Consider the following 23465-nt stretch of genomic DNA (forward strand, 5'->3'; position numbering starts at 1 on the left):
GACGACAATAATAGTTATAATAATAATAATAATAATAATAATAATAATACATGTTATATAATAATATATAATATATTTTATTCTAATTAGCCTACAAATGAAAATATCATTTTATTAGTCTTTTGTACATTATACAATAATAATAATAATAATAATAATAATAATAATAATTAAAAAACTTGCGAGTTATTTGTATTTATATATATAATATACTCACTACAAATATATTATTTACACACTGGCATTATACATATTTAACCTTCGAATATTTACAACGTTCCGTTTAATATATAATATATAATATATATATATTATATTATATATTTATATGTACCACAAGAGAGGATTTAAAAACAACGACGTACACAAAATGACTAGAAAAATGGACAGTTTCCATTTTTGTGTGTACAAGATGGAAAATAATAATTGAACAAAATTATAAAACACTTATGTATGTACATTATAATATATCCGGATATATTTTATATAACATCAATGGTCTGCGCAGACGGTGATCGTAGAGGTCACGTGGAGCTCCGGTTGAGGTATCGCGTGGTCCAGTTATGATACCACTGTTGGTACATCGTCCACGAACTCGCGCATCATTCAGACTTCGCTGTCCGCTTCGGAACTGTACCCGTCGTAGTGCATCGTCCCGTCATCCCTGTGCTGCACCGACTGTGGTGAACCTTCGCCGTAGTGGTGCATTTCGCTGTCCGATCCACTGTTCTGGGTCTCTTGCTTCCACTTGTTGACGTGATGCGAGTTCTTCGGGCCGCCACCGCCGCCCGACTGCTGTTGTTGCACCTTGGCTTCTTCTTCCTGTTGCATCCTCTTGTGTTTAGTGCGCCTGTTTTGGAACCAAACCTTGACCTGAGAACAGAAAAGACTTTGTTATTATATATAAACGTACTGTAGTATACTGCACATTAACACAGTATTATATTTAAACTACCTATATTATAACAGTAGTTCTCACAACCTTTTTTTTTACCCTAATTTTAATCCAAATAAAAGAGGACATACATAAATCATGAAGACCAAATATACATTATTATAAAATTATGAATGACATTGAAACCAAAAAAAAATAATTATATTTGGTGACATAGATTACGGTGACACATATCGGCCGAGGTCCTCGGAACCATATAGGTAATACAATGTTGCGGGTAATACAATGTTTTCAATTTTACACACACCTGAACATAATATAATAACAGCTATTTAGGTCGATATATTATCGTATGTACTGAATTTTAACATATTATTATATTACAATTTATTGCTATTTCTATTATTTCTCTAACGCCCGTAGACTTCAGTTATATTAGGTATAATATTCAATACACGCGTGATGATAAATTGTTATCGTATTCTAGATTTATAGGTACCTATATATTATAATTTATAAAATATCACATAACGACGAGTCACGCGTTGTACCTAATAATATTATAATATAATATGTATAATGATCAATTGCAATAATACTAAAAGATTCTCGTATCGTGATTAGAACGCATAGGCACATACACAATAATATTAAATATATATCATAAAATTATTATATAGATAATAATATATTATATCTATAATCGTAAAATTTCAAACTTGCATTTTGGCTCGTAATACGTTAAATGTTAATACTTAAATATAACTCAAGTATAAATCCAGTTCACACAGACCCGTTGGAAATGAATACATATGTGATTATCGATCGTCGACTTCGAGTACTAACAAATTCATTTTGTATATATGCACATTATAATATGTAATATATTGCGAAGAAAGTCGATTGAAAGTCTATATTATAATATAGATAAGATAAGCGCGAAATATAATGGGCGCCTGTATATTGTATATAATATTATATTTATATATTAAAAGAGCGGATTAAAATAAAAAAAAAATTAATTGAATGAAACGGAAAGAGCGGCGGTGTAGACGATTATAGCTGCTGTTTGTTTTCATTTCCGCGCCCGAGACAAATAAAACGGTCTATATATATAGGTACAGACACAAAATACCTCTATATGCATTTAATATAGTACCTACCTGTATACGTACATATAATATCGTACTTGGGGGATATATTATTATATTCGTATACACGATCGCGATGATATAATATGCGAGTTCGACGAATTGACGTGGATGGGTCGGCCAAAAGGGGGTGAAATAAATATAAGGGGGCCGGTGGCTGTTTACTCGGCGGATGATTGCCGGTTAATCTGCAATACGCGCGCAAACAGTACGTGACGGAAAATGGATCTCGGGCGATTTCATTTCCGAGTAAAATATCGTCGAGGAAAATAAAAATAATAATATATAGTGGGTACATACATACTGCAGAGCGCCGCACGTCATACGATTTACGGAAAGGCAAAAAATACACAAACACACACACACATACACTAGCGCGCTCACACCCAAAAGCACCCGTCGAAAGATGGCCGATTTATAAAACGATTGAAAAATAATATTTGCGCTGCTATAATACACATTTATATTATATAGTCGGTAGGTGGTAGCTCGGCACGACCCACATCGATAGAGGGGGTGAGTGAGAGAAACATATCGCCAAAGGGGGTCAGCCTTTGCAATCTGCTGCTATATATATATGTAGGCGAGTGTGTGAGTGTATACATAAAGGTTAGGGTGAGTCGACCACTATAATATTATAATATATAGACGATGCGATAATAATATTATATACCATATTTACGTTATTCGGGATGCGCTGCGCTGCGCAAATCGTATTATATTAAACCGAAGATTATGTACACCTATAGATAAGTATTAAGTTAGATCGGGGGTCTCCTGCAAACTTTTTTACTCGAAGACCATATAAAAATTTAAAACTATTTACGTGCTAAAACATATTTTATAATCACGTTTACAATTTTTAGTTGTTTAATAAAAATATAACATTATGAAAACAATAAATTAGTGCAAGTTTTTAATATTACTGTCGCTGCTATTTTTACAGAGTTAAAAACTGTACAAAATAATAATGTGATTAGTTCGTTTTCGGATTATTCGCTGCAGTTGGTGACTCTAGCAGACCATAAAAACTTTTCCACGTGTTGGATGTGGCCTGCAGATCGTAGTTAGGAGGCTCTTGAGTTAGAACTTAGAATCATCGTTAAAACACAGTATTATTGTTATTGTCAATCTACTGAGTTATTATTTTTCCGGCTCATAATTCATTTTCCCGTGACAGCTCTCCTGATTACATTGTACCTACATATACGCCGACGCCACGCCGATTATAATTACTTCGGGGAATAAAACATTACTTCTAAACGTTGCCGCAATTAAACTTTGGTCAGGTTTGTGCAATATTATTATGCAAATAATCGCGCGGAAATCAATTTCGCGCGGGCGATATACCAAAACAAACAAAAAAAATAAAATAAAATAACGACTCAAGGTTAAACATTATTTAAGTGTAATTATATATTGTCTACCACAGCAATTAAAAAAAAATATACAGTAAATTATCATCATTTGTTTTTCGGTTTAATTGTAATAATTATATCATACAGACGTTTTTCTCTAATAAATTAATAGTATTCGACTTGAGAAAACTTTATCTAGCGCCGTAACATACATAGTGTAATTACCGAGATTTAAATTTATTATCCTTTGTATAATTAACTCTACACCAATTGCTTGTGAAGCGAATTCTATGTTAATAATAATTACTTTATTTAACGTGCTTATTGCGCGTATACATATCGTGAATATTGTTTTCTACGATCTATACACACGCGCTGTAATATGTTTTAACGTTTCATTAAATTATTTTACAACGTTCATAAAAATATTTATTGTTCTCAATTAGAACGATCTTCCGGTTTTAACTACTGCACAGAAGTAAATTGTAATACATAATGCTTTATGCCTAATGGTTTTTTGGGGGTGGGGGGGTTTATATAATAAAGCCAACCGGAGTTCACAGTAACAATATACGATTAACGAATATTATTGTTTGACGGCTATGTATATATACCTACTATTGGTGGAGTGTAGCAGACTCAAAATCTTCCAATCGCTATATCTGTAACTTAAACATGGCATTTCCACTATATGAGATCACACAATTAAAAACTTGTGAGACTATACGGTTAAGCTCTTCGATAGGACTTTTCGTTTTCCATATTCCTGCAGGAAGAAATATGAATTGTTTGACATTCGTCAAAAGAAAAATTATGCAAACGCGGTAGGGGGAACGTTTTTTATTTTATTTATAACGGTTGATTACCCCTTTTGCGTCTTCCAACCCCATTCGATACAAGTCCGGAGAATTATTCGTCGTGACGGCAACAGCGACGATGATAAATTCGAGTCGTTTTGGGTCGCGGCGAAATAAGCTATAGACGATGTTCTATATTATACACGAAGATGACTATACGAGTATATATGCATATTATATATTTATATACGAACGATGGCAATTTCCTTTTTCCGAGGAGTACCCGAAACCACTGCTGCCGTTGTCATCTTGCTACGCGACGACAGCAGGGCGGTTTTAAGTCAACCCGCCTCCAACCTTTCCTTTCACAAGCTACAGCACAAGGGAGGTAATCAAATATCTGTTTTCTAGGGTATTATTTATTTTTATTTTACTTCCTCCAGATTTATAGCCATTTCCCGGTAGCGCATCAAAATATGGTACGTGACACAATATAATATTATATTATATATCATAAATAGCCGTAAAGCCACCCGTCGTGGAAAGCGCCGAATTATACTTACATATATTTTATAATATATGTATGTGTGTATACAGTCACTATGTGTACAGATGATTAATCAATCATGAGCAGTGCTGCATGTTTTCCTTTAGCAAAGAAATCATTTGAATTTTGATTTTCACAATTTGAAGAATAATATTATACTAAAGGTCCTATTAAATGGAATAAAAAAAATGCAAGTAATAAAAATATGGTTGAATGATAAACGAGGGGTGGACATGCTTGGTACTTATAATTTTTTCACGTCAGAGTTTTCGATCACGCTAGTATTTAAAGAGCGAAGTGAATCTATAACCAATATAAACTTTGTCGTATGATGCATTTAACATATTATTGTAATAAATAATAATAACGGCATATACATAATATACGTGATGTAAACATAAAACATCGTTATCTGATTCGCAGAATCGTATATGTGAACACTGCTTGAATTACGTATTTACAGTGTTTACACACACATAGGGATGTATAAAAACCAATTTTCGGCAAAATCAGTACTCGACACGTTTTCCCATTAAGCTTTTCTGACTGGTGTTTGCCAGAGACTTTTCGCAGTACCTATATGTGATTTAATTTTATAATAAAATGTATGACACGCACCAAAATACACACGTGATTGCATGCGGGGTACCAAAGTTTTTTTTCTAGCGGGTGGATTTTTATTTTTCATTATAATGTGCATGGATGTTGCATTGTTTCGTAACCATGCCGTTTTCTACTATATTATATAAAGTACGTTTGGCACATCTGTTTATAATATTCAAACGTTGAATCATTTTTTTGTTATTTAATTTGTTTATTTTATAAGTTGTAATGTAAAATGCTATGTCAACAGAATAAGTGTGAATAATATACCTAGTTATTATATATTATGTTAATAGATCGAAATCGTATATAATTGTCATCTTATTATAATACAACAATGAAATCTATCAATTATTTAGATTTTAGGTAGAGTACCTAATAGCGAGAGTAATATCTATACTGTTATGGTGAAATTACTATTAGTTGCAGCACATTCCATGCATTTTCAATAATGGCAATCATGTAATTTTCAATCCTCAATTGATTTTTAACTATAGTGTCACGCCATTTGATTAAAAAATAAGAATATTATGGTGCGGTATGAGTAGGTCACGGGAAACTCGACTGCAACAGTAATTTAAGCTTTTGCGGATATGAAATTGTCGATACAATGACAACGATAATAATGATGATAATAATAAGACGGATGTACATCGCATCATGATATATCATTAAGAATTTTATATCAAATGACCCGTGTTGGTTGGCAATATTTTCACCCTACGCCGCGTGCGCGATTTCTGCATACACAGTCTGCTGGTACATGTGCATATTATAATATAATATATACTATTATTCATGTAGTAGTAGCCCGCGTTCGCTTATTATCAAAAGACATATAAAACAAGCTCAGTTTTCCGCTACATTAAACGCCGATGACGCGCGCCGCGCCCTTCGATCGCACCCCCCGCCAACCCCGAGACAACCCCCAGCACGGTTTATACCACAGCATCATATCACCGACCCCGGGGGAACGTTTTTCATGCACAACGTTAGACGTACACGCTATATTACCGTCGTTATATTGTTATTACGGAGCGCGAATTATGTTCTAAGTTATTGTCGGCAAGAATTCATACATAGGTACAAATGTATATAATATACAACAAAGTTTCCCCTAGCTCGTACATGTACCAATACGCATATCAGTATGATGTTTATAATGACATCAAGTAAAACGATAAAAACGGTTCGTATGAGCAGTAGTGATGGATGAACTGTTTCAGAGTTCAAAATGGCCGTTTAACACTGCAGTATTATAATATTATATGTAGTTACCTACGTGTATATAGTGGCGATTCGTCAAACCTATACCCCGTTTAATTAAATAATGTGTTTATACCTACTATCAAATATTAACAATCGGAATAATAGTTTAAATTAATTAAATATTATATTTTATGTTTTATCGTATAACCGCAATAACTCTATTTATTTGAAACCCATAAATACTCATGTTTATTATATAAATAATATAATATTTTTAGTATTAATTATTCTTGCTATACCTAGTATACCTACTATATATTATGTTAGTATTGCAGAAAGAAGTATAACTCAGATATTACTTGTTCGAATTTCGATTTCGATACAGAAAATTATCTGCTTAAATAACTTCGGAAGAACATGAAAAGGTTCTGAGTTAAAAAAAAGTTTTTAATCAACACCGGTCACGCCTTGAATTAAAAATATAGACTAAGACAGTATGCATAACAATTCTATAAATAATAATTTGAATAAATTGTTATTTGAATCGACTGGTGAAAATACCTATATTACTGGTTTGTTTTAATTATTGAAAAATTGTGACATATGATATATTAGGTATTTACATATATATTGGTTTGGTGTTGAAACTGGTCGGATGAGTGGGTGGTATGTGTAATTTTTACATATTGTATATCAATATCAGTACCTATCGATCTGTTCCCCATTATAACAGCGTATAAAATACTAAAAAAGTGGCAAAACCTTTGCTAGCGCATATCAGTTTATAGCTATATGATAATATTATTTTAATATAACTACTAAACCGTTGGCGTGTCAGTGCAGATAAAATATATAAAACACATTTGAAAAAACACACCAATTCGCATTGTCGATGTGCACGCGAGTCATAAATTCCATTCTTATAAAATAATTATTATCACAGTATCATATTATTATACATGTACAACAGCACACGTACATTGCAATAATATGCGAGCATATATATGTACATAAATTATACGTTTAATGTATACACAGATATACGGACCAACGAAAATTAGTGCCAAAATAACGCGCGTCGTGCCATCGCTGGTGGAGTATTCGATTCCGGTCGGGTTTTGTTAAACAATATTATATAATAGTAATAAAACATTAAAATATATTATAACATGAGCGGGGGATCTGTATCAGTGCAATGTGGCGATTGTTTTAAATATAACGGCCGTTGTATGTGGATTAATATTGTGCTTCGCAAGTCGTGCCTAAATATATACATAATATATAATATGTAAGTACAGTCTGCACAGTGCACAATAATTATGAATTAATATTTCATTTGATTTTATCGTTTTTGTCTGCAGCTATATACCTAGCGTGTACAACGTCACCGAGATAAATCCTCGATAAAAGCGGTTGGAATATATATTATATTATTACACGCGCATCTCGTCATGCATTATTATATTTACCTATATGTCTATAATAATATGAGTATATATAAAAACATTACGTATAAAACGCAACACAAATTGACACACAATAGTACAAATATAATATAATACGGTCGTGGCCGTGCGTCCTCTGGGAGTGAGCGAGATAAATCGTTTCGCGTTAATAAAACGCCGTTTGGTACTGTCGAGTACGTAAAAAAATTTAACGACGCCTCTTATTATTATAATTTGCCCTCGCGAGATGACTACCGTTTTGGGGTGCATATATATGGTACGCGCCTCCGTCATTGGTCGAAACGGTCCCAGAAGGGCACTCGAAATATATCCCCCTCGTTACGCACGAGAATATACATATATATATATACATAAGTAGGTACGCGTCCCCTCCGCGGGCCGAAAAGAATAACAACTAATTTACACGAGTGTTATTTTATACGCGATCGTTTGTGTATAACTGTATAAGACAATCCAATTGGATTACGCGCAAAAGGGGTGATGGTTATAGCCTTATGGGTTAGGGAGTTTGTACTTTATTTTTTTGGTCAGGGCGAATTTTTTGTTTGTAATGGATGTGCGTACGGGGTGTTTACTATAATATAAATTTAAAAGATATAAAAATGTACATATAATATTATACAATAACTACAATATACCTACCCATAAATAATACCTAAAAATATTGTTAAATATAGGTAATATTATTATAATATTCAGCGAGTAAATAGCCACATTGGGTAATATATAATATGCCTATATAATATGCCCGAAAAAACGTTGAATAAAAAATCGGTTTACGTGTGTATGCTATATAATATTATTGCCTCTAAAGTCGTACATATGTATAATGTAATCATCATCAACGAGCTAAAGGTCTGACCCCAATAATTGTGGGTAATCAAATTTATAATTAATAATTTCGTCGTGTTTCTTTTTTTTATTATTTTCAGAACGTATTTCTGGCATCCAATAATTACTGCGTTTTGTCAATAGCTATAGTCTATAATACGTCGATGCTGTAATAAATATATATATATATATAGGAAGACTATGCGATAAACACGCGAGATTAGTTAGGTACTTTGAGCATGATTGTATTTATATATATAATAAATATAAGTAAACATTTAATTAGACAACATCCATTTTACATTTTATAGTCCACTTTTTTATGATGACATATTATATTAAAATGAAAAAATACTCGAACATTTTGTAACCAATTAGTACAGTTGTATACAGAGATAAAAAAAAATCATATACGATTTAATTACAGATGATTGACCATAATAACGTGGTAATTATATATAATGTATATTTATTATTTTATTATTATTATACGTATTATGTGGGTCCGTGTTGTAGATGTAACAAGGTTTACTATATAGCCGGCAAAAATGATTAAAAACGCATTTTCGTTTCGAGAACAATTTTATCTAAACCGTTATTTAACAACGCTGTTTAACACCCTCTTGTCAAACAACAAGTGACGAGAGTGGTAGCGGCACGGCGGCCATTATGATTTCTTTTCATCCCTCTGCGCGATTAGCGAGTACCCGTTTAATCTGACTCCCATAATAATATATAATATCCATCGCATATTATATTTATAATCCTTTCAAAAGGTTAACTGGAAAATGACGCTGTTGGTATAATGCTATTATATTATAAATATAATAATATGTGTGCGTGCGATGTGTGTATGTACGTACGCGAGTAGATGTTTTAATGCCTAAACTTCTAGATGATGTGTTTTATTCAATGTGAAATTTTTTTTTTTTACTGTGCATTTTGCTTTATATGAAAAATATTATATTCGCATCGTTGCCGTGTTGACATCAGTGACAATGATCACCGACGTCAGATTGGTATCAAAACATTATTACCCATTGTACACGCTTAATGTCAAAAAATAATAATATAACGTAAAGTAATTGCAGACGTATGCAATCCGATTAGACACTGCAGCAGTGGATAATATTATGAAGCATATAGATGCACGAGGTGCGGGTGAATAAGCCGTCATAATAATATAGTAGATATACCTATATTATATTTATATTTAATCAATAATGAATAAAAAAAACAGTGTACCAATATAGCTGGGATTGTTGTATAGAAAAGAATTTAAATATTATATTACATTATAATAATATGTACCTATATGAACTATATCCGTGTTTTTACTACCTATACCTACAAAATATTAATGTTATAGATTAAAGATATGTACCTAAATTATATTTATTGCCTATTGTAAATTGAATTATATGAGATTGATGAAAATGGTAAATTGTTGATATGTAACGGCAAAACATGTTAATATTATGATGAAAATTACGTTTGTACATAATAACAAATTAATAATTATTAAATTGACGATGAGAAATCTAAGTAAATTATCTTTTTTTATAACTATATATAACCCGTGCATTTAAATATAAACAAACAACGTCAAAAAACAACACGACGGCTCACTGAAACAAAATTAAAACGTCTACGGTTGTCAGACGAATAATGTAATATAATTAAAACAACGAATACCATAAATTATAATATTATACACAGCGCATCCGTAAATATACGAGATGGCTCGACCTCGACTTACGAAAAAATGTGTGGTATTAAATATATAGGTACCTATAGGCTATAATTATAATAGGTACCTATTAATTAGTAAAAATATGCATATTATTGTATTGAATAGTTTAATATATTATCTAAATATTATATAGGTATAATGACACTCACCTGTGTTTCGGTTAAACTCAACGATTGGGCCAACTGTTTTCTTTCGGCGCCAACGACGTAATGGTTTTTCTCAAAAGCGTGTTCCAATTTAAGAAGTTGACTGGGACTGAAAGCGGTCCTTATTCTTTTGGGTTTTCTGAAGGGTTGTAATAAAAATCCTGGTATGTCTGGACCTGTTATAAGGAATTTAAAAAAAAACGGTTTAATTTAATATTCGTAGAAAGAATAAACAGTATCAGTTTGCTAGACGCGTTTATCATAATAATAATATTATATTATGTGGCAGTGTTGTTTGTTTGTAGGATATTACGCTTTGCTTTATAACACCATTTCCCGACGACCAACAGAACACAGTTGCATAAAATTGTTATTAATGGTTGTTAAGATAATCGGATGTCAGGAGCGTATAAGGATTGTGTCACGAAGACGACACGGCATGGGGTCTATACCGAAAATCCTTGCGCCTGATAACATTGTACCCACTCTAATTTGAAAGCCAACAGTGATAAAATATTCAACGGCGGTGTCAAATAAATTTATTTTCGAAACTTGTTTGGAATATATTATTATTATAACGAGACAGGGGCCTACGAGTCCAATATGATATCTCCCCCCCTCCACCCACATCACGCACAAATATTATATATATAAATATTAATACGTATGTGTGCGCGCGCTTGTGTGCGTGTGTGTTAACAGCTTCATTAGAATATACAATTGGACAATACAGAGTTTGTTATATAAATTAAACATAATATATTAGTCGGTGTAGGCGAGACTTCAATAATATTGTCTCAATGTACACCAGCAGGCTATATATTATAGGTAGGTACTCTATTCTAATCGTCGCTCAGCCGTTTTTCTATTCAATTTTTTTCCTTCCATCCTGCACACGGTGAATCCCGGTCAAAAATTAGGTAAGCACCTATACCTATCTTTAACGTACTCAGGATTCAGTAACTGGAACATTGATGATTTTTACGGTTCCAGTTCGGTTCTATAAAAACTAAAATTTCTTTTCGGTTTTTATCAAAACAACAATTTAGGTTTCGGTTTCTTTATGGTTTAAAAAAAAAAGAAAAATCTGGTTTTGTTTGGATATTCATTAAGAATTATAATAAAATATTGGTATTGTCAATTTCTTGGCGTCAATTGTGGCGAGTTAATACTAATTTTCAACTAGATATCTTAACATTTGCTTAGAACTAAGAAAAGGACTAAATAAGTAAAAAATTTACTCATCACTGTCACTTAATGTACGATCCCGTTTCAAATAAGAAACGAAAATAATCTCAAATTTTCGATTAAACTAAAAGTATCGGTTCCAGTAAATTTCCGGCTTTTAAATTAACTTAAATAATGATTTCAGTGAGGTTCCGGTTCCAAAACCAGTTATTTTCGGTAAGATCTCCTGTTTAGTATACAATACACATATAGGTATAGTATAGTGTACGGCAGGCATGGTTGTATTCATACGTAAGCATTTAAAATGCTGAGATGTGTGTCGTTATTTGAGAAGAACAGTTAGATAATATTGCAATCACACAATTAATGAAAAAATATTTCTCATCAATCGTTTACATAATATCATAATTTATACTAAACAATATTATTCATCATATATAGATTGGTCAAACCAATAAAGATCATAATAAAATATGAGCCGACCGTAAATCGTAATTCGGCAACCGAGAATAATATTATAATAGTATCGAAATAATATATGATAATATTATCTTATGCGATTTACTCATTGATCACAACATTTTATATTCTATTCTGTGGTTACAGTGACACCATTGTTATTAACATTTTATTGCGTCGCGTTCGTCTGGTTTCCATAGGATTTATCGAGAAAACCGTCGCGGACTATCGCGCACAGATTGTATTCGATGTATACTTAATTAAAACTAACAACACATCTCCCATAACACTATACCAATTCTTATACATAGTATAAAATCATATTCATGAACCCCGAACATATTAATAAATAATAGAAATTAATTATTATTGCTATAGGAACATAGCAAAATTAAATTTCGAATACGTATAATGTTAAAATAATAATTATATAATTAATAACTGTTTGATTACGCGTTTTGTGCGGGCTACTAACATAATATTATAATGTTATTATATGTTATTCTTTCACAGGACGCTACACAGTCATTTATTGTTGTCTACTTGTCTCAATTTTACAAGTGCATATAATATACCAAATTTACGTTTAGCTCCGTTAGTTTAAAAATTAGAGTGAATCGACCTATTATGAAACTTGATAATAAGAACTTTATCTGTGTTTGTGTGCGGGCATTTTACGATGATTACATTTTTTTAGCAAGTTATGTGTATACAATATAGCGTAAATTAAAAATGTCCTTAACTCACTTAAAAACTGAATTATTGTAAAAACCAACATACCAACACAGATAATGTTCTTACCATCAAGTTTCATAGTACTTCATAGTTGGTTCACCCTAATTTTTAAACTAACATAGTTAAACGTGATCCGCTGAGTGTAAATTTGCTGTGTTATCCACATGAAAGACGGATGATATATTTAACGAAATTAATATGAAAATTATTATGAACATTAATATTATGAGTGCCATCAGATTAACGGCAATCGTCATTCGAATTAAAAAGGTCGCCTATAAGCTATTAGCAATAAGTTACCTATTGTAAATGTTGTGTATATACGCGTCAACGCGCAGAGTAGGTACCTACTACGCTATGTGCACAACAATAAAAATAACGCAAAATCATAGTAATAATACATATTATACTTAGCTATATAGCACCGTATATACCATGCGTAGCTATACTTAAAGGCAACAGTTGGTAATCTAAACATAATATGTACCTATAGGCTATAGGTAATATGGATTGACCGTTTAGCTCGTATTATAATTTACATTGTACATGCAGTGCAGATAATAACTATATAATATATAATATTATAATACTGTGTGTTTGGAATATTATGACACACACGCATATTAAATATAATAGTGCAAGGTATGTTGTTATATAATGTGCGTGCGATATACAGAAAATAATTTAAATATATTACAATGTTTTGATGTTGAATATAATATATAGTATAGGCGGTGGTAATTTTCATCGCAGTTGATTTTGAATTTTTATTTTACAACGATTTTCACACATGATTTTATCGTCGGTGTGTAAGTCGCACGCAATAAATATTATAATTACAGGAAACAATTTGTTTTTAACCGAAAAATTACACGACGTTTTACAAACCATGCGCATGCCGCCTCCACCCCATCCCGCCACAATCGCTAAATCCCGTATTCAAAACTATTATATTATACTCCACCTCGGAAAATTATACGACCGAAACATATTATATACCAACACACACGCGTGCGCGCGACTGGTCTGGTCCGGACGATTATTACCATAATTATTATATTATTCTCATTTTAGACAAACGCGTCCGGTAATTTAAACGTTAATTGCCGGTTTTTACTGTATTGTAACGAGAAATATATTAGATATATATATATATCGAGTATTGTTATATAAGTGCAGTGCAGCATAATATGTATAAAAATGATTGTTATTATTTTTTTTTGTAATGTAATCTGGCTTGGGACTAATAAGAAGCTGTCTGTATATGTAAAATGGATAAAAAAAAAACGCTTTTGGGAAGTTTATCATTATTATTATTTTTTTGTATCCACCTCTATTGTTCGAAATTAATTGGCACCGCCTTTCCGGACGACGGCGGGCCACCTATCTTCCTACGCGAACGCGCGCGCGCAATACACAAACACAGAACTATGTATAATAAACATAATGATACATAAACGATATAGATTTATACAGGTGGATAATCGTGTTATCTCGTAAGGATTATACAATATTAAGAAACGGGGCAAAAACGACGGCCAAATAGACGAATGTACATAATATCTCGGCAATCGTAAGTCTATCGCGTCCAATGTCTATTCTATAGTAAATTAATAAAAAACTTGAATTGAAAAATGTATGGAAGTCAACAGTTTACGAGTAAGCTTTATGATGAATTCAAGTAATAATGTGTTTTCAGAAGTTTTATTCAAATACTATATTATAATACAATAGGATAGTCGGTACGATTGGAACATGCGATAGGCCTATTTTGGTTACCCTTAAGTGGTTAGTATTATATACCCTCATCACCATCATTGTAATAAATTATAAAACAATAAAGTAATGACACGCGCATTTGGATTTTGGACGCGGTCGGCCATGGTGCAGTGCGTATATATACATAAATAATATCTACATCAACGCATGATATAATATAATATAAATAATGTATAGATATATAGGTGCAACGTCTGCGCGGTAATTAATAATTAGAGGCGCCTGATAACGATATTTCGTCGGGTTGATAAGACAGCTGGACATGTCATCGCGTGTGTAAGGCGAGCGGATAAGATCGCGGAGATAATTATACGGTTACACATACATAGTATAATGATATAGGCAGCAATTTTACATACCTACCTATATATTATATCGACGACGAACGCCATCTGTTGGCCGATGAATGCGTAAACCTACCTCCTTAGGCCTCGGGTATAGTTTACCTGTATATATAGTACTCGCTTATACACATATATTATATAGGTATATCGTATATACATTATACATATATAATGTATATATCTACTAACGTGAATACACTTAATACGTATTTACGTTTTATTATATTGTTTTGACAATGGCAATTTACATTTTGTTTTTCACTTTTGTTCCACTACTAATTTATCGCTGTTAATTAACCGTCACGCCCGCACGGCCGACCCGAAACAACCACGAGACGGCGCAATTAATAACCGCGGGCGGCGCGACGTTAATTTTTTATTTATTCTTTTTTTTTTTCTTCTCCTCTCCGATAATATATACACTCCACCTCCGCCACCCCGAACACTGTCCCCCCGGGCCCGATAACGTGTACACATCAGGTATATAGGTATTAAACATAATAATGGGTATATATACCTACATAGTATTATATAGCTATATTCAATATTATTATATAAAAGCGGTGCTGCACGAGAATTCCGAAAGCTGACCTATTGTATATTTTGTAAAATAAAACTTGTTAAACACCACCCCTAAGGCACATTCGTATATCGTATGTGTATAATTCAGTAGCTCAACCGGTCGGAAACGCGTCAAATTCGGTGGGCAAGACAAATTCTATACTGGAAACCCACGCAAGAAATTCACAAAACCGTGTTATTTTATATTTTTATGTTATTATACATAATATCGTATATAATATGATATTATACATATTATATGCATAATAAATGCAGCGTATTTCCTAATATAATAATAATACTTCACAGATTTTCAGCTGCCGGCAAACAATTATTTTCGTCAACACGATTTTAAACGCGCTCCTACCTACATATATACATTATACGGTCGTGTACGCTAATAGCCCAGCTGGCTACTGCAAATATATAATATAATAGCTGTTAATTTATTCGATAAAAAAAATTTTAAAACAAACTATATAGGTTGTATGCATAATACAACAATAGGTGTGTTAGAAATCAAGTCAGCTTATAATAATATAGCTCATATTATATATAATCATACCTAATATAAAACGAAAACGGAGGACAGAGGCATTGAAGGCGTATACGGGCACATATATGTATATATACTGTTGACACACAATAAATACCTATACAGGTGTAAAATATAAAAATACAATCTATAAAACGTATATCATCTGCAACGATCTAGCGAATTTTTTATAAATGTTGTTTGCGGCAGTATAGTGTATATCTCAAGAAAATTGAAAATTAATGTACCGAAACGTGTATGTACGTCTATACCTATATTATATATAGGCACAGAGTTGGCGAAGTATTTACGTAAATATAATTTATAATATATAATATTACAATGCATCATTATTTAGGTATTTGTACACAAATATTATGGCAATGACTAATATTATAATAAAAAAGCGTGTTTGCGGTTATTGAACGGTTAATAGAATGTATAATGTATTTTTTTTAATATAATAAATATTAACTATAATAATATACTAGTTTTGTATATTATGTTAAAATAATACAAATATCGTATAATATTAATATAATATATTATTTGATTCACCCGACTATTGCCGAAGAATGACATTGTTTAGCTTAAACTATAACCTATAATAGTATATTATATTAGGTACGTGAAATATATTATTGTAACGTGTAATAAAATTGACGGCTTCATACATAATATTAGTTTCAAATCAATCGCCGTTTTCAAATAGTATTAAATCCACGTGTATATGTTGCATGTGTAATAATATATATATACAGAGGTGAGTGTATAAGGTGTACCTCTATACCACTGCGGCGCTACATAATTACCTATTAAATACAAATCAACTTATCATCGGTAAATGAGTTAGTATACTTAGCATACGATGGCTATGAAAAATTATGATTTTTTTAACCGATCCGCGGGCGGCGGTGGCTCGCTTATTATAATAATATAATACGCTATGCGCATGTATACAGTGTACACGTATAATAATCACAACAACGTCAGCGCAGTAATTAGTAATTTGAACCTTAACGCGCGTACCTATACATATATTTAATATGCAATGTATATGATGTACCTATATATATCTAATACATATCAACACACAGTGGCTTGTTATCGGTTACTTTATAGATTTTGGTTTTTTTTCTTTGATCGAAGTCGTATTGTAGCCCAAGGGAAACTGCGGCCAAGTATAATAATAATAATATTTATAATAATACATTATATTATTATAGGCGTACCTATACTACGGATATAGGCAGATACAGGTTCTCTTCGTAGAGACTATATTATAGACCATTAGAAACGGTCATTGCGCGTGAAGATCGCGATGACAAGATAAATTGATACTCCACGCAGCAGAAATTTCGGATGAATAATATTAGTATCAAAGCGTATTCTTGAAGTGGACGTTTATGGTTTCTACTATTATGTACGTATATTTATTATTTATATTATATATTTATATATAGGTGCACTGCGCTAAATGTATGGTTAGAATGCGTCTCCAGATTATGAAGTCTTGTTCTCGCCGATTTCGACGAATGGTTCATTAATCATTAGGTACTTATTTTAAGCAATAGGTAAGTAAATATTATAAAGTGTTGTATACGCTGTACAGTAGTACTATACACGGTATAAGTGAACAATATTGTCCAACCTAGACATTTTCGGTAGAATAGTACATCCCCTAGATTTTTTTTTAATTTACATAAATATGAAAATTGTTTTGTATAATATCTATAATTTTGTTCTACCTAATGTAAAATAAAATAAAACATGGTCAATTTTCAAATATTTCTATAAATATAATTATTTACTCGATTATTTATGTAAGTACATAATATATTTTATTCTCGATTGGCTCTTTGATACAATAATAAAGAGTGTTATATACTAATAATAATAATAAAAACAAATATTTTTTAAGCCAAACTATAAGTAAATATATAATTTTATTATAAAAAGTATAATGACTAAAAGATATTGTAAATAAAATACAGGTAATTAATAAGAAAAAATGAGCATAGACATAGGCATTCTTTCTTAAACATACTATTTTGTTATCCCTATAAATATATATTTTAAGGTAAAATACCAGTTCTAAATATTAGGTAGGTATATATTATTATTTTTATTATTATAATATTACTTGAGGGGGGGGGGGAATTGTCTTATAGGTGCATAGCATACACGATATTATACAGTATACACACTATACAATCGTGCTAGCGTTCTCTCTGATATATTAATATGGCGTGCAGTCTTTCATTCAAATACTTAACTGATTTCTAAGAACGGATTGAAGAAGAACAAATTACAGTATAACAATGTTCTCGGTACATTGTAATATATATAGGCATACAATTTGTGAGTTTGTAGGTAAAACAGTATCGCGTATATTATAACGAACAACAACTTTACGAGCAGTGAGCACTGCATCATTATATTATGTTAACTTTACAACACGTTATTATACATACCGTTATTATTATTATTATTATTATTGGACATTAATTATATGCGATTATTACAATATTATTGTCGCTGCTGTAATTTATTTTTGAGTATCTAAAATACATACAATTTATGTGAGTGTGCGTGTGTCTGTAACATAATGCCTTACATTATTGTATATATACAGTACCTACAGACGATAACCAGCCACAGACAGGGTGTGTCGTCACTATATATACTACACGGTAGTGCGGTACCTATATTAAGTATATACATGTCGCGTTGTACACACACACAAAACGGAAACACGATTTGTTTACTACACTACACACAATTGTTTATAAACAACCATGTTTTTTGTACATGTTTGGTTTGTACCTATACATATAGGTAACTATGTATAATAATATATATACATAGGCAGATACTATAAAAGTGAGAAAAATAATCCTACTCACATAATGCGTGAGACAGCAAAATCATATATCCTCTTTAAATCTGTGCCGTCAATTTCGACAGCATACTATATGGGCTACGATTTGGAAATTTGTCGATAAAAACAATTGATTTAATGAGCGATATAATGTGGGCGATCTAATGGAAAAGTGGTACCTACCTATATATAGTATATATTTTACTTAACTATCGCGCGTTTAAAATCGTATTATATTGTGTACAAGTACAAATAAATATTATGCAGTGTAAAAAATCTGCACTTATAACAATACCCATATAATATATGCTACACATTACAATATTTGCATTATTATTACCTACTCGTATGTTGCGGCCCTGGTGTATTATATATACATATAAATGCGAAGTGTTGGCCTCCGTAATGATGGCAATATTTGCGTTGAGACGTAGGTATACGCATACTATAATAGGTACATAATATAATATAACTTGTGCCAACGTGGTATAAACATATTGGTATATTAGGCACCTACATGCGCATTGTTTGTACGCCTATATATTATAAATTATGTAGTAATAGTATGATACAATAGTGCATTCTATATTATAGTGTTCTGTGCGGAGAAACGTTAAACCAGAGTCGAAATGATATACAGTGTGCACAATACTATCTAACATCACTATAGGAATTATATTTTAGGTACATCCGGTATTCCTAAAATTCTATGTAACGATGCGATAATCCCATACGCGATGTAGGTATGCCGAAAATGTTTCATGTGTGTATATAGTTATTTATTTTTTTTATTAAGGGATCGACATTATTTTTAACAGTTATATAGCATGTATATTGCTATACAATTATTTATTATTGAGTTTTAAATCGCACACGTCAGAAGGAAAACCTATATAACGGGACTCTTGTTATATATAATGTGTTGCGCAAATGCGACCATATGAAAAAAAGTATACAATAAGCGATTTACAAAAGGTACACCAGGAAGATCCCGAAATTGGACGTATATTATATAAATACGTATATGTACTTAACGCGCACTGTGGGTATAGAGCTGGACACACACTGTGACATGAATGTTGCACGGGACAGAAGTTTTATGGTTACCAGATATTTTGTTCTTTTCTCTTTTTTCCATTCAAACGGTATCCGAAGAGCATATATAATGTAATAATAATAGTCGTGTGTGCGCGTTGCATCATATATCGTATTCAATGATAATACCCCGGAACACCTTTTTTTCAATATGGGTGCATATTATACACCACACACTCCAAGAATCGTTTATTTACCTACTACATGCGTGTTATTATATTGTTCCTACAAACTATAATACGTAAAACTTATTGTAGGACAAATTTTTATTGGGTCACTGTTTCTTTGCCCTGCCGAAGAGCTTATACACACACACACTATTAGTATTATTGTATTATTATCATTATATTATTAAACTGCACGCCCAGCGTCTCCCGTTGCCTTATATATATATAGTGTTGTATAATCTATAAAAATATACGTTTAGGTAGTATATACCGATATAAATATTATAATAGAATCTGTATTATATCGTATATATAACCGTATGGCCTGTGCAGAATTTCGACCGGTCGTATTGTACACACTGGGGGTTCTGAAACACTATTCACCTTAAGTATAAAATATGTTACAAATTATATTATAAACGGATGCCGGCTTTGTATCTTGTCCGAGTGAAATTTGCGAGAAATTCAATGTGAAAAATAATAATCTTAACAGAACCATATTATTGTATTTATCAATAGAAATGGCACATGTTGCGTGTAAAGGTACTTTTATACCTACCCCACGTATTATATATTGCGTAACTTATTGTCATTTTTTTCCCCAAGACATTAATGTAGTGGCGAGTGTAATGGGCACTTTAAGAAAGAAAAAATTGTAAATGTAACAGTACCTTTTTTTACCTTTTTTTTTTTTAATTCTTGTGAATATTATTCGAATACTTAGGTATAAAGTATAAATGTTCAGTTTAGGTCGTAGGTATACCAGCTAATACTTATATACAGTAAGGGTACAGTAGAGATATGTTATATAATATAATATAAAAATACAAATATCGATGTGGTTACGTAAAATGTGTAAATATATATTTTGAGTATTTGAAAAAAACATGTCGATTCGATTTAATATAGGTAGGTAAAGTACTTATATAGAGGCGATGGACGTACCATCGCTCGGAAATGTGACTTACTTATACTTAGGGCGGGAAAAAAAATTAAGACGTTCTACTAGGTACGTGTGGATACGTCGCACGTGTCATTATATAGTAGTTAGTATACCTACTCAGTATAATAATAAAATCGTTCCTAGGTATATAATATTATGAGCCTAAATACAACAGGTGTGTTTAATTAAGAACATGACTATTATAATAATATGCGGCAATGTATATTTAGGTACCATGTATTAAGTTTACATTACGCCGTTAAGATACTTGAAAGTGTGATAATTAGGGCTCGGAAGTTGATGCATTTTGCATTTTTTTTAGAACTTTTTAGACGATGCTCTCCTCGCCACAAATGTGTTTCGTTAACTAATACTTGCAATTTTTTAGGTCATTTTTTGTCATTTTTATGTCATATTTGCATTTTTTTTTAGGTCATTTTTTATTATTTTTAAGGTCATCAACTTCCGAGCCCTCGTGATAATATTATGTAGGTAGGTACTAGATGCTATGTATATAGTTTGATTATATAAATTCGTTTTCAAAGAAATTAGTGAAGCGGTATAACTGATAATCAATACATTGAGTTATATTTTAATAATAATTATATACATAGAATACCTATATATTCTATATAAATAATAGAGTAGTATAGGTAATTGGGTATTTTGAGGTACCTAAGTATAGATTGCATAATATATAAAAAGTACTCACCGCCGGGAAACCTGTGAGGAAATATCCTTCCGTGTCGGGATAACAGCCACGGGTACAGAGGGTACGTGTCACGGGTAGGCTGGTGTTGCGGGTGGTGCGGATTTGGCTGATAGTGGTGCGCTGCAGCGGCGGCGGCGGCTGCGGCTGCGGCAAACGCAAACGGATGATGAGGATGTGGGTGAGCGGGCGGTGGCGTCAGCGGTTCATGCACGTACTGCAACCCTTTGGCCAAGTGTCCGGCTGCGGCGGCGGCGGCTGCGGCGGCCACGGATGATGACCCGTAACCGGCGGAGGCTGGTAGTGCGGACGGCTTGAACACCGTGGTGCCACTTGCTGCAGAAGTCTGCTGCTGTTCGTGTTGCTGCTGATGTTGGTGGACGTGATGGGATTGCTGATGCTGGTGTTGCTGATGGTGTTGTTGGTGGTGGTGATGGTGGTGATGCGGCGGCGGCGATACACTTCCCGGGTTCAGCGGTGATCCAGCGGCCGAACTGCATGCTTCACTCTCGTCGTGCGCCACCGAAGAACCTTCGCTCCTGGCCGGCGACCGAGAACCCGCGCCCACGATGGACTCTATGGAGAATCCGATTTTCGGTTTGACGATCATCGGCGTCGCGGCCACTTGTATCATTTTAACGGACGACGTAGAGACAATCGATCGTAGCGATATATATAGTATATTAGGTCGGTTCCAATATACGAATTTTGTATGGGTACTTAACACGAAATTGTCATTTAAATAGAAAAATCTTAAAACGCAGAAATCGAAATACGATCATTCGCGCGCCAACGACGTACCATAAACCGCGGTTGCCCGATACATTCGAGCGGGTCGTTTAGTTTACGCGCACTGCACTTCGAACACGCTCGCGCGCACACAGCAATTATACTGCGCGAAAAAAATAATTGCAGTACAGACAGGACGACAGTAAGACAGCGACAAGAGCGACGACGGTACGCGTATGCAACGTGCGGGCGACGACGGTAGACTGCTGCCGGCGGAGGTCCGGGCCCGTGCGCGGTCGGCACGGCGGCGGCGGTGGTGGGCTTGGTTTGGTGGGGTGAACGGGACGGGCGAGCGGGACCGTCGGAGAGGGAAGAGCGGCGCGCGCGCTGGGCGTGACCGACGGCGACCGCGGTTGGGCGGCGAGACCGGCCCGGGAAACAAGGCGACCCATTGGCCGGCCGTTCGCGGCCCGCCGGCGCGCGCCGTGTTTACTTTTGGACCGTCGCCGTCGTTAACGCCATAACAAACATGTGTATTTAAGGTGTTAACTGTATACCATACACTGCTCTATAGAATAATATGT

General features: G+C 33.2%; 1 protein-coding gene across 1 annotated transcript; it reads right to left on the reverse strand.

The window, feature by feature from the left end:
• Positions 1-187: 187 nt before the first annotated feature.
• LOC100165732 (homeobox protein EMX1) lies at positions 188-23161 on the reverse strand. The gene is made up of 3 exons (XM_001948460.5): positions 22156-23161; positions 10760-10932; positions 188-873 (listed from the first exon to the last, which is right to left on the reverse strand). The coding sequence occupies exons 1-3, from the start codon at positions 22784-22786 to the stop codon at positions 607-609; spliced, it is 1071 nt and encodes a 356-aa protein (XP_001948495.1). The 5' UTR covers positions 22787-23161; the 3' UTR covers positions 188-606.
• Between the last annotated feature and the right edge of the window lie 304 nt (positions 23162-23465).

Source organism: Acyrthosiphon pisum, chromosome A2, assembly GCF_005508785.2.
Source record: "Acyrthosiphon pisum isolate AL4f chromosome A2, pea_aphid_22Mar2018_4r6ur, whole genome shotgun sequence".
Lineage (NCBI taxonomy): Eukaryota > Metazoa > Arthropoda > Insecta > Hemiptera > Aphididae > Acyrthosiphon > Acyrthosiphon pisum.